This window comes from Aythya fuligula, chromosome 5 (genome assembly GCF_009819795.1).
Source record: "Aythya fuligula isolate bAytFul2 chromosome 5, bAytFul2.pri, whole genome shotgun sequence".
Taxonomy (NCBI): Eukaryota; Metazoa; Chordata; class Aves; order Anseriformes; family Anatidae; genus Aythya; species Aythya fuligula.
In genome coordinates this window covers 19,701,144-19,714,572 of record NC_045563.1, presented here as the reverse complement: position 1 = coordinate 19,714,572, position 13,429 = coordinate 19,701,144, and the positions used below count along the sequence as shown (strand labels likewise).

At 54.9% G+C, this 13,429-nt stretch overlaps 1 protein-coding gene across 4 annotated transcripts in view; it reads left to right on the top strand.

Moving 5' to 3' along the window:
• The window catches only part of MYRF (myelin regulatory factor), a 61,690-nt gene that overhangs the window by 17,102 nt on the left and 31,159 nt on the right, over positions 1-13,429 (top strand). For 3 of the 4 annotated variants that reach the window (XM_032189088.1, XM_032189089.1, XM_032189087.1), the window contains exons 2-4: positions 7,183-7,270; positions 8,093-8,428; positions 12,402-12,463. In XM_032189088.1, the coding sequence (XP_032044979.1) occupies positions 7,183-7,270; positions 8,093-8,428; positions 12,402-12,463 (486 nt within the window). The remainder of the gene's footprint in view (positions 1-7,182; positions 7,271-8,092; positions 8,429-12,401; positions 12,464-13,429) is intronic. The other variant, XM_032189090.1, reaches the window with a different exon arrangement.

The following is a 13,429-nucleotide window of genomic DNA, read 5'->3' as shown; positions in this document are numbered from 1 at the left end:
GCTTAATGTTAATATGTAACTGGCATATCCTTTTTTTTTCATGTATCGCCAATATGTTTGGATAATAATTCTCATTGAAGAGAGCTTACACTGACAGGGAAGAGAGCTGAGGCAGGCCTTCACGGACGTCACCCGACAGAAGCTCCTGTCCCCAAAATTTGATATCTATGTATAGCCAGTGGCTGAGAAGAGCAGCACAGCTGTGGTTTCTGTGCCAGAGCAGAAGCTTTGGCTTAGAGGTCTCCTTTTTTCTGCCCTGTCCTTCACCTGAGGCTGGGCAAGCGGAGCTGTTGCAGCCCGACTGCGGGAGCCGTCAGTGCGCTCGGATGGAGTGGCCTTCTCTGGTCCTGCTGTCCTCCCTGCCAGCCCTCCAGCACCCTCAGCCTGGGGAGGGAGATAAAGGCGTTATCTTCTGCCTCTGGTTCTCCAAACAAACAGGGCAATGTGCCCCCCTGGACAGGCACCTTGGACCCGCCAAATGGCGACGCTTGTGTGGGTGCTGCTGTTTCTGCCATCTTAGCGCATGAATTGACAAGCAGGGCATTGACGGCAGCGGGGACACACACAAACGCTCCACTGTGTCCCCTCTCACACCTTCCCCTCCTCCTCCTCGGCCCCGATGCCCGGAGGACAATGGCTCTATCCAAGCCAAGGTTCACAGCTGGCAAGGGCGGAGGAGAGGCCAGGACCAGGGTGGGGAGCCGGAAGGAGAAGGGCCTCGGGTCCGGAGGGATAGCGGCTCTGAGAGGGAGCGGACAAGGAGAGATGGGAGCTGGGGAAATTTGGGAGGGCCTGGAAGAGGGAGAAGGTGCTGACAGGCAGAGAGGCCAGAAGGAAGGTGGGAGGAGGAAGAAGAGGGTCCAGGAGGGAGGATGGGGCTCACTCACCTCTTCTGTATGGAGCCACTTGCCTTTTACTGCAAGGCTCCTTGAGGGACATGCCCTTGCCCTGCTGTTGTGTAGAGTGGTGCTTTCCTTTGGCTCCTCTTCTGCCTTGGGATGTCTCGCCACACACCTTGTCTTCCCCAGAACCTGGGAGAGAGGATGTTATCTCTATCTGTATACCAATACAGGCTTCATATACTGGCTCATATCACCTCCCTACTAAGAGGTCAGGAGTAGCAACAGGTATGGGAGGAAGGGTTGCTGTGGGCCTGAGACAGGACAAGTCAAACACTTAGGGACACTTCCTGGATTATCCGAAGGCACTTTTGTCAGATCTATTCTGTGCACACAAGCTAAGATGTGGGCCTGTGTGAGAGCAGAGGGGGGATTTCCAGGTGATGTGGGGCTGCTGCTGCCTTGGCATTGGGCTGCAGCCCAGCGATGTTTTGGTTGCACTTTGTAATCTGGGAGGTTTGCTGCTGGCTCAGTGTTCAGCCCAGTTTTTGCGCCAGGGTCTTTCTGGCCATTGTAGACCCTACAGCTCTTTCTATAGCACTTGGAATCCTGAGCCTTGGCTAAACCCCACCTCTGTGTCAGTGGGGATGCAGGATCCGCCCCATTGCTTCAGGAGGGCAGGTGATGTCCTTGGTGGTGGGCTGACAACGTGATGTCCCTGGGAGGAGATGTGGGGTAGTGGCTGTACTTCTGCATCAGCTGAGGCAGTGCTGCCCTTTGTGGTGGGAAGGGGCACTCACTGGGTTTGTGCGTGCTGGAGAAGGGTGTCTTAATGCAGCTGGAGCCACTTGGTGATGGCATGTCGGGGTGAGTAATCAGCTGGTGCAGGTCAGCTCCATTGCTCTTGGATCAAGTGAAGGTCCCCAAAGTGATGGAGATGCATGGTGTGGCACCACATAAATGTTTCCCCTACTGGAAGCCTGTGCAGACCCCAGCAGGCTGTCCTGGAGGGGCTGAAGGGGAGCCATGTGTCAGGAGGGGCTCACCCCCGGGGGGAGACGTGCTGCAGGTCAGGGAGGGGACCCGGGGGGCCTTTCTGTGCTGTGGGCAGCAGAGGCTTCACTCCAGGGTGGTCCCAAAAGCGCTTTAGGGGAGACGGGGGAGAGGTCTGGCTTGGCGTCCCACTCGGGTTACAGGAGCCACTTCTGCCGGGAGTGACTGGTTATCGTTACAGTCAGGTAATAAAGAGCATTAATTAAGGAGGAATGCTGGGCCGGTATCTGGGGGGAGGCAGGGGCTGCGGGGTCGCGTTCCCTCCTGTGTCCCCCCTCCGCACCCTCTGGGCAGCTCTGGGTTGGGAGCGTGGCAGGAGGGGGAGCTCATCCCGCTGTCCCTTCAGCAAGGCGCGCTCTGTCCCCATGGCTGACTGTCCCCAGCTGGCTGCTGTGTCACCCAGGCCTCTGGGCAGGGACAGAACTCCGTCGTGGCCTCCTGTCCCTCGCTGCATCCCATCCCAGGGCAGCACGGGCACAGGGGGATGCTATTCCCTGAAAGAGCAGGACAGTGCTGGGCAGAGCCGGCTGGAAGGAGCAGATCTGAAGCCAAGCGCTGGCCCCACAGCTCCCCGGGCTTAGGCGGTGTTTGGTTAGCGAGCCGTGGCCCGGATTCCTCGTGCTCGCGGCCCGGCCGGCAGCCAATCCTCCAGGGCCGAAGGATAAACATGGGAGGAAGGTGAAGGGGGTGCAGAGCAGCGTGGGGCCCCGGGAATGTGCCGATGCGGCAGCCCAGCCTGCCGATTGCACAACCTGGGGGGGAACATGGTTGGGCCACGCGCCTCGCTGCGGCACTGACCGTCTGGGCATGGTGTGCCGCTGCTGAGTGATGCTGTGCTGAACCAGGCAAAGCCTGGCTGCTGGGAGCAGTGCCCGGCAGCATTTGTCCTGCTCAGCCTGGTGTGCTCCTGAGGCTCGGCGCCTGTTCCAATATGTGCTGGAGACCACGGGTATTTGCCCCCATCCTGGCCATGGGGTCAGGGCTTGGCCTCCACAGCGCCTTGGGAGCTCCTTGTCCTGTCTGGAGTGAGTGCACAGCAGCACTACAGCCCTGACGTCTGCGGCACTTCAGGAGAAGTGTCTGGGGAAACAGGCAGACCATCGGCGCAGGCGTGGCAGAGGCTGTCGCAGGTACCTTTCCTGAGCCTTTCTGTTTTGGGAGCCAAACAGTGCTGAGATGGCGGCAGAGGGGTGGAAGCGTGCAGCAAACACTCACCAGTGTCTGTGGGTTTTCATTTGTCTTCATTGCAGTCCTCTTTTCACTGGCTTTCACAGCACTCAGGGCGGGGCAGAGTGCTTCATTTCTAATTCAAACCAGCACCCCTGCGGTGGGTCCCTGAAACTGAGAACAAAAATTCAGCCTCTGGTGCATGGCTACAGTGCCGTGGGGAGGCCCTCGGCTTGGCACAACCTCTTCTCTTCCTCCTCATCGCTGGCATTCCCCCACCCTTCACTGATGTTCCCCAGCCCGTGAAAACAGTTGACCTCGTTGTCATCTCCAGGTTCCCACATCTGGTTCTCGTTAGCAGATCCCAGGATGAAGTTCCTCGGCTCTCTCCCTTCCTCCCACCCGCAGGTGACCCAGGCAGGATTATGGGCGATTAGAAGACAGGCAACAGAGCAAGAATAGGTGGGGGAGGGACTGTTATAAATAGAAATACCATAAACTTATCAGCCTATCACTCGAGGTAAATTCTGGTTTTAATCTCTCAGACCTGTAAATATGATGACTTGCAGGGGCCAGACACCTTTAACTCTTTCAGAGCCCCGAGGCCGCGTGCCCATCTCGGATGGGAAACAGGATGCAGCAGAGCACCTGAAAAGGGGACAGGGAGCACCCTGAGCCAAGAGGATGTCACCAGAAGAGACGAGCTGGCAGACTCACTCCATCCAAGCAGAGCAGTGGGGAGACAGCAGTGCAGGAAGCACCTCCGTTTGGATGTCGATCGTGTTTGGAGGTTTGGGGAAGGCAGAGAAAACCAGTCCAAACATTGGGATTCCTGACATTCTCACACGTACAGGGGCCTCTGCTCGCCCAGCGCTGCTCACAAGGAGGGTGCTGCGGGTTTAATATCTTGTTTTTCGGGCAGAGTTTACCTTTGGGGTCTCCTCCTTCCTTTTGTGAGGAAGGGGTGGAAATGCGGGGGTCAAGAGGAAGGCAGGACAAAGGGATCTGGTAGGTTTGGGAGTTTGTTTGCAGCACGGACTGAAGGAGGGCTGAAATGGAAGGTTTTGCTGTAAGAGTTTGATCTGATGAGCCTCTCCGTGTCTGTACAGGGAGGTCAGCATGTTAGCAGGGGGGTTGTACAGCGTGGCTGAATTACTTGGCCCTGGTGCCCTCCTGCCCCACAATGCTCATCGTGTGCAGAGCACGCTAATAAGCTGCTCTGCAAGAAGGTGCTCTTTGGGCAGCTCTGCGGGGTACTGCAGCACCTCTCCAGGCTCACTGCTCCAGGTTGGAGGGCAGAATTCGTCCTGTTGAGCTTCAGGGACATCAGCGCGTTACAGGTGACAAAACCTCTAGTGAACATTTTGGAGCAGGTGCTGGTATAGAGGCAGGGTCGTAGGGCAGGAGGTGCTACGTGGGCATTGCTGCTGTTTTCCCATGGCAAGGAGGCGAATGCCGGCAGCACAGAAGTGCTTGGGGCTTCCATGGGCTCCTCCATCTCTCTCCTGCTGGGAGAAGGGGATGCAGGAGTCCGTCTCGTGCAGGGCCGTGTGGGTGTTATGCTTCCCAGGGTCCCTGCTTCATGGCTTCCTACTCCCTCCTAATCCCCAGGTTGGAGGGGGAGGGATTGTTGTTAGTGTCATTAGGAGCTCGTGACTCTGTGGAGAAGTATTAGCTTTTAATTAATCACCTAAGCTGGCTTTTGGTTAGAGCCCGGCCTGCATGGAAGCTATGGGTAGTGGGATGTTCCTCGTGCGGGCATGCTGGCGAGACCCGCTGCCCCAACATTCCTGCTTTGTTGTAGCTGGCATGACTGCTTCCATCCGCAGGCCAAGGAAAGTCCTTTATTTTTCAGATTTTTTTCCCATCACACATCCGCAGCCAGCCCCCCGCCATTCTGTTATCACAGCGCCACAGCTGACGCACCTCTCGCGTCAGGTTGCTTATCACACCCTTTGCCTGGGTCTCAGCTGAGCGCTCCTGAAGGTGACTTCTAAGAGGAGGTAGCAGAAAAATATCAGAGCCCAGCAGCTCTGCTGTCTCTTGAGGGCTTCCCATCCTTTCTGGACAGGTCCCAGGTTCCTCTTCCACCATGGAGAAGCTGCTGGAGTTTGTAGGTTTGAGGGGATCCTGTTGGGGTCAGATGTCTTGAGATCTTTTTATGGACAGGCTCAGTAGCTTGTGAAAAGGCAGCAAAATCGGTCAAGTGCCTTTTTTGCTTCTTTGAACCTGGGCCCCCACCCTGGGCCTTGAGATGAAGATGGGCCTTCCAATAGCTTTTGAGGTGGATGTTTGCCAAATGCATCGTGATTTATAGCTTGGTGTCTGACCAAGGGTGAGGTGGCAAAGAGGGGCAGTGCTCACCCCTGGCAGAAAGTTTTGGCCAACGATGATGCTCACAGGGGGGAGGCTGAGGAGTGGTTTTTGCACAAGAGGTACCTTAGTGGAGCCATAGGTGGCGAAGAATCAGGAGCAGGGTATAGCGAAGATCCTGGGGCTTGAGTGAGGGACACAAGCACCCGTGGTGCTGGCCCTTAATGAGCCCTTCCAGCCAAGCACAACTTGAAGGAGGACAACTGCATGGTCGCTACCACATCCCTGCCACTTCAGGAGTTGAGAGGACATGGCTGTCATGAAGGAGTATCTGCGGCTCTACGAGGGAGGTGCTGGTGCAGCTCAGGACCTCACAGGCTCTGCCTGCCTTGTTCTCGTCCCACTGCAGTGCCAGCCCAGCACTAGCATTGCATGTCTGTGCTCTGGATGTGTCCCTTTGTAATGAGGATTCACACAGGAGAGTGTCACCTCCTTGTCCCCGGGATCTGCCATGGAGGCGCACGGTGCACAAAGTGTTAGGTGTCCTGCAATGGAACGGATGCCTGGGATTGTCCCCCCTCGGCAGGGTTACTAAAGGAGAGATCCCCCGTCCGCACACACACCCTGTCCGTTTGGCAGAATTCCTGGCTGGATTTATTTCTGCCGATTTGCTTGTCTTGGTATGAAAGGGATTTGCAGAGGGGAGTGCTGCAATTGGCCGGGTGCGAGCTGAAACCCCCCGTTTTCGGTTTTGCGGTTCAATGGCTGACCTTTCCCCACCGCCTCGCCTGCGGGAGGTGGGGGCCGTGAGCAGGTCTCCTCCTGGGCCGGGGACACTGTGTTTGGACATGAAGTGTTTGGGCCTCTCGGGAAGGGCCCGTCTTCGTTATCAGAGCTGGGGGCGGCAGGGGGGGCCGGGCCTTCTCTTCCACTTTCTTGGCAGTGTCTTTGGCACCGAGGGCTGGCACCGACCCCAGAGGGCTGCAGACTCCCACTTCAGAGAGACAGATAAAGAAAGCACTTTCTGTCAACAAAACCCGGCCCAGCTTCCCCAGAGCAGGAGAGGGGAGGAGGAGCCCTCCAGGAGAAAGGAGAGGGAAGTCCACCGCTTGCCCCCGCAGGAGAGAGGAGAGGGAGGAGGGCTCCTGCGGCATCCAGAGCCGCTCCAGAGCCATCATGGCAGTGGTGGAGAAATTCCAGCGCGTTCTGCAGAGCAGAGGCAAGGGTCTAAAGGGAAGGACTCCAGCTTTCCCAAAGCACTGCCAAGCCCTGCCTTAGGGCCCTGGCCTCTGCACGGATCACTCTGTGCTGTGGCCCCTCCATCAGCCATTAACTGCAGCCCCAGCTAGGCTGGTGCCCTTTGCAGCTTTGCTGACAAAGCTGCTGTGCGCTGCATCAGGGCCAAGTCAGTGGTGGTTGAGCAAGAACTGGCTCTCGTGCTCCATGGAGCTCAGGCCTGGCTCCATGACCTCTCTTCTCCCACGTGTCCTGAACCCAGCCCCTACAAAGCCCGCTTGACCCACGGCTGGACCATGCCCTGCAGGTTGCTGCAGACAAGCCCCACCTGTGTGTCCAACGTCCCAGGCTGTGTCACCACCCTGACTTGTCCCACACACACTGTTCCTGTCTGGTTTTACAGTGGGGTGCAGATGGGTATGGACAGATGGTCCTTTTCAAAACAAAGGATCTTCTCAGATTGGTTTCTTGACTCAGCAAAGGTTTTTGGTGGTGTTTCTGACCTGCACGGAGAGGGCCTTTGCCTTTCATACCCTTTTCATGGCTCTTGCTTCTGCCTCCTCTCCCCTTGCAGGCCATGACATTAATGGAGCTCTGGAGCCATCTAACATCGACACTAGCATCCTGGAAGAGTACATCAGCAAGGAGGACTCACCAGATATGTAAGTGCTTCCCTTGCTCCACAACAGAAACAGTATTCATTGATGTTTTCTGTGGAGGTGTTGAGCAATTTCCAGTCCTGCAATGTGAGAAATAATCTGGAAATCACTGTGTGCCCTAGCTGTATTTCTGTCCCTCCTAGAGTCCTCCTTTATAGCTCTTTATTCCCTTATTTATTTCTAGTTCTTCCTCCTATCTCTTCCCTGCTTCTTGCCTTTGAATTTCTTGTCTCTTAGCCACTGTCTTCTGTCTCTTCTCTTCTCCCTCCTTGAAGGCACTGCAAAAGACTTTTTCTGAATTCGAGCAATGTGAAAGCAAGCAGTAGCAGCTTGGTGTGAAAGATTAAATCCCCAGCACAGCATGAGTGTGGAGAAGGGAAGGGTCTCCCTGTGTGCACCGGCAAATGGGGGGGAAGACAGACCTGGGCAGCAGCCAGTGGGGTCTGGGCCATAGGTCATATGGTGGGAGCAGGGTCTTGGGCTGACGCGACAAAGCAGCTTTCTTGTGCTGGTCCATAAGGTGCAGCACAGATCCTACTGTCTCCCGGTGCCTTCAAAAACTCTGAGGTTGGTTTCCTTGGCACTTCTGGCCTTTACAGCCCCATGGGTGGATTTTGTGCCATTGGGGTTGCATCAGTCCCATTGACCTGGGTGACCAACCTGTACGCTCTTGCTCGTGCCACCACAATGCTGGCTGTTTCACTCATCTTCTGGGTGTCCCAGATCACCCAAATGGCTCTGTCCCCACTGCTGAAGGGCTGGGTAGCGGGTGGAAGATACCGTCTGCCTGTCCTGCTGCTGAGGTTGTCCCCTTCTCTCTCTCAGCTGTTTCCCTGACATCCCTGCTTCAGCTGGCTATGCGCACCCCCAGCCCTCCAGCTCAGCTGCCATCAGCGCACCTCTTCCCAGCTCCGTCGCCAGTGCTGGGCATGTCACCAACCCCGCTCCCAGCGGTTCCCTCCACCTTCCTCCCCCGGGCGGCCAGATCCCGATCCGTCATGGTCCTCTTCTGGCCAACCCTTGCGGACCCAGCTACGGTGCTCACCTCAACTGCAATAACAACAATGGCATGGTGGTGCCCAAGGGCTACCTTGGTGGCCACTGCCTAAACAACGTGGTCCCTCCAATCAAATCGGAGCCCAAGGCCTCCTACGCACCTGGGTAAGTGGGGCTGGGGTGGCAGAACAAGGGCACGTGGTGGGACTGGTGTTCCTCCAGGCTGGTGGTGCTCGGAGGCCCGAGGTAGCTTTTCCCACAGTGCCTTAACTGCTGACTACGTCAGTCTGTTTTAAGCCCTTGCTTCACAGAGAGAGGCTTTTTCACAAGCGTATGTCCTGAAGTTTCCTGAAAGGTTGTTCAGTTTGGGTCTTGTCTGTCTGCATGGATTTAGGGAGGATCAGTGACATCCCACACTTCTGCAGGTAGACGGATGACTGGGTTGTCCATGCTCTACATCTGCAAGCACGTGATGGGAGAATCATAGAATCATAGAATATTTGAGTTGGAAAGTTGGAAGGGATCCACAAAGATCATTGAGTCCAACTTCTGAGTCTCCAAAGGACTACCCCCCCAAAACAAAATAATAAATCAGAATGTTGTGGTAAATGTTGTGGTATCGTCCAGTTTAAGAAGGAAGAGATGCAGAATACATTTGAACAAAATAAAACTCAGTTTCCAGGATGTGCCCATGACTATCCCAGGGGAAAGTGTTAACTAAGTTGGGCAGAAAGATGCATTTCTCTTGGCCTGATGTTTTAGAGACTCCACTCAAGAGGAGAGAGTGTCTGAGCTGGATTTATATTCCTTCGCAACAAGCTGTGGATGGTGAAGGGGAAGAGGATAACAGTTTTAGTAGTGCTGATGGACTCAACTGGAGAACAAGTCCTTGGAGGAGGAAGGATGCAGTTCCTGTTCCATGTGACGGCCTTGCCGAGAGCATGACGAAGTGGCAGCTGCCATCTGCAGTGATCACCTCGGTGGAGAGCACTTCGGTGTGGTGTGCCAGGAGAGTATGGCAGTGGCATCTGGGCTAGGAGCTGGCATGGTGGGAGGGGGACCTCTCTAAGGCTGCCGTCCTTTCCGTGAAGTTTTGCTACCTGGAGATCCACACAGAAGACTATGTCTTGTGTCTTCTTCCTCCTCATCCCTCTGGTCCATGCTGCTCCCTCCCAGCCACGGGGGAGTGAAACAAGAAGGTGATCTGAAACTGGGCAGATGGAAATCAAAGCGTGCCGCAACATATCCATCAGCAGGAGGCCTCACCAGTTGGTGGTGGTTGTACCTCAAGGAACAGTGTCGTGGTCCAACCCGTCCCCGTGGCACAGGAGGTGGGTGGTCATGCTGTGCTCTCTGCATAACCAGTCTCTGCCTTCTCCAGCGGAGCCTGTGGATGTAAGGGACGAAGAAGCAAGGATGGGCCCAGGATTGCTCATCTCTACAAGCCCTTGTCTGGCTTTTCTCCCTCTGCTGTGTGCCCTCTAGTGTTGCCAGCCAGTACGGCGTGGTGATTCCTGGGTTCGGAAGCCACCAGCTCACTGAACGAATGATTCAGCTCTAATGTAGCTCCACTGGGATGACTTTGGCCCTTTGCATGAACGTGAAAAGATCTTCCAGAATGTGACAATCTAAACAGATCTGCACGTAGTTTATTCCAGTTGCTGTATACCCAGAAGGCTGCATGTGGCTGAGTGGGAACTATACCCAAAGGTACGACGGGATGCCTTTGTCATATCCCTTTCTTCTGCATACATCTAGCATTCTCCAGGATGTGAGAATACATGAGCGAGATCATAGCACTCCTCCATTCATAAACCAGGCCAGATTACCTGTCTGCTGGCTACGTGTCATCTTGACTTGTACCAGGACAACAAACTCCTCATGGAGACATCAGAAACTGCTGTGGGGGAAAGAAGAACTCTGTAATCATTTAGGGCTGTCGCTGGGGCATTTGTTGGGGACAGATGCAGCTTTGTTTCTGGTGGATCATGTGGCTATGTGAGTGGGCTCCACTGGGACCTGGTGATCATCGCATGTAGTGGAAGTGGGGTTCATAGCAAATCCTTACTATTGGAGATGGTTTGGGTGTAGATGAACTGGTTCAGCGTTGGTGGCAGCATTTCTTCAGCATCACAGAATGACTCATTCTGCTGTACTAAGCTTTTCCTAGAGAAGATGTTTCAGTGTTGAGTACCAACAAACTCCATCCATAGGCTGGCTGTGCCTGCACAACCTGCCTGCGTGAGTTTGGTAGTGCCCATTTTTCTGTTCCAACTCCTTTTCCAGTGTCTACTGTTCCCTGAATTGTCCCTCACCCTTTTGTTGTTGTCCAAAACAAGGCTTGCTGAGACACAAATCCTGATAAACTCACAGGAAATATCATAGGACATTGTGGACAGCTTGGACAGGGCCTGAAAATAAGGCTGATGCATGCTCCAGACCAAGCATAGGAGGGGAATGGAAAGGTGCCACTAAATGAAGGTGGAGCATGAGGGAACTATGTTGAAGGCTCTTTGTCGGGGTTACCCCAGCCCATTCCTCTCCAACAACTGCTGCACACCACCTGGTCACGGAGAACCCATTTACTGCGTCGTGGACTCCTCTGGTGCAGGAAGATGCTGGTGGGTGTCCTGGTTCACAGCTGTTGTGGGTGCCCTCAGGAGCAGCGGGGTCTGGTTTCAGAATGGTGTGTGCATGGTGCGCTGTAGTTTTCTCCCCTGCAGCCCTAAGCATCTTCCTTGCTTTTTGGACAGCTTTTGTCCAAGAAGCACTGGTTTGTCTGGGACTATTCTGCTGCCACCAAGCTGATGGTGTAAGATGGGGGAATGGAAAAGGATCTCCGCGTAGAATCTGCTTGTGATGAGAAGTGTGGTGTTGGGAGATAGGGAGGAAAGCAGCCATTCCTGTCTTAGAAGGAACAGGCTTTGCCAGAGAGCTGGGTTGCTGAAACATGGTGGGGCTTGTCACGGCTGGATGTCACCCAGGATGCAGAGGGTACAAGTGGGCAGACAAGACACCTCCCTGCCAAGACGTTCTCTACCATGATATCTCTTTGCCACAGGCCTTCACAGAGGCAGAGCATATTGCATGGGCTTTCTCTACAGTGTAGACAATGACTGCTCCAGCCACCAGAGCTGCCATCTCCCTGCTTATCCCTGCTGCAGCTTTGGTTTGTGGTGACCATGGTTCAATCTAGCTGGTATCTCAATTTTTTCCATGCATTTGATTTGCAAAATACTGCCAAAGAAGAACTGGTGTCTGAGACGAACAAATTGATCGCTTGTGTACCAGCATAGTGCAAGATTTACCTTGGCCTGAAGATGTACGAGGCCAAGATGAAGAGATGAAGATTCTTCTGCAGGAGCATGCATGTTGAGGAGGGGCTAGGCAAAGGAGAAGGAAAAAATTGGTTCAAACTAATTTTGAAGGAGCTTTGGAGATGGCTGAAGGGCCCAGCGGCCTGGAGTGTGCTCTGGCTTCAGGTAAAATAAGGGAAGAAGCAGAAGCTAAAAAGCTCCCTGCCATACACCTCTGCTGACACTGCACACAGTGGGTCTAGTCATCGGTCCTGCAGTCTCCAAGCCGTGGGTGTGCTGTAGAACGCTCCCACTTTTATTTGGTTGCATTTGGCAGTCAGGGCCAAATCCTGCTCCTGATGCCAGTGGAGTAGAGCCAGGGTGATACAGCCGGCAGCTGTGGTGGCACTCAGGTGCGTACAGGTCGTACGGCAGAATCCAGCCCACAGGCTTCCCAGCTTTTGCTTTCACGCATCAGGTCCCAGCTCCCCCAGAGCCACCCATTGACCCGTGGTGAAGCGCAGGGTCTTTCTCTGGGGAATATTTCCGTTTGACTTCTTTCAACTGGACAGGAGCTGCTGAGCAGAGGGGCAGTCTCGTAGGCACACCAACATAATGTCTGTCCCTGTGGCCAAGGTCCAGGGCAGCACTGCGGAGATCTGGGCAGTGGTGACAGCGATGGCAGTCCCCAGCTTGCCCGCTGGCCACGCTTGGGGTGATGGGGATCCACTCTGGAACTTCCAACCAAAGCCTGGAGGGTGCCGTGATCAAACTGGTCCTATCGGTTGTGCTGGAAGCTGGTTTAAAATGACCTTCCCTTTTCTTTCCCGATCGCTCTGCAGCACTTTACCTGACTCTCCCCCGGACTCTGGATCAGAAGCCTACTCCCCTCAGCAGGTGAATGGTAAGTGCTTCCAAGAGAGAGGCGGGGGGAAAAGTTTAATAATCAAAACCCCAAACCCAACATCCTCCCCCTTCTTGTTCTGTGAAAGTGGTTGGCTCTGAAATCTTTATCAGACGGGAGAAAACAGGCGGCTGCAATACGTGGGGATATTATCAGTTAGTAAATATCCCTAGACTTTCGCCTATTGTTCGCCTGCTAGTCTTTGCAAGGGGGGAGAGCGAGCAAGAGAGGGAACAGGAGAGAAGGCGAGGTGTGAATCCATTTACGTGGGGAGAGATCGGCAGTGTGGCTTGTCCCCAGGAGGGTGGGATGTGGAGCCTGCGAGCCTCCTTGTCCTGCCCTCTGCGTTGGGTGAGCAAAAGGCAAGGAGCGCGAGCGCGTCCCTGAAATGGAGCCTGGCTCGGGGAGACCGAAATGAACCCGCCGTTCAGCAGTAAGTTCCTTCCCAGCCCTTCCCTTCCCTCCAGTGGGGCCAGCTGATCCTGGGGGTCTTCTGCTGCCCCTGCAAATGGCAAGGGAGAGCTAGTTCCCAGCCGGCCAGGCACAGCCAGGGGCACTGCCAGGCCCTCCCGGCTCCCCTCAGGGAAGCCACCAAGCGTTATTCAGTCCCTGTGGTGACCTTCACAGCTCTATGGTGGCAGAAACTCCTTGGTGAGGAGGGAAGGTTGCTTCTGGTCTCCCTTCCCCCTCATCAGCAGCACCCTCTTCCCCAGGCTCCAGCCCAGTCCCTACCAGGAACAGCGCCTGCTCTTTTTTTTTTCTCGATGGAAGAGGTCAAGAGTTCTGTTTATCTTGCTAAAAAAAAATCCCTGGAATTCCTCCTGGCCCTTCCTTAAATATAACAAAGAGGCCGGGTTGCTCACCACAGGGAGAGCTGCTTTGACGTACTGGCGGAGCGGCAGCACCTCTGCTTGGGGAGGAGAGGAGGCTGCGGAGAGCACCCGAGCTGGGAGCATGTGTCCTGCC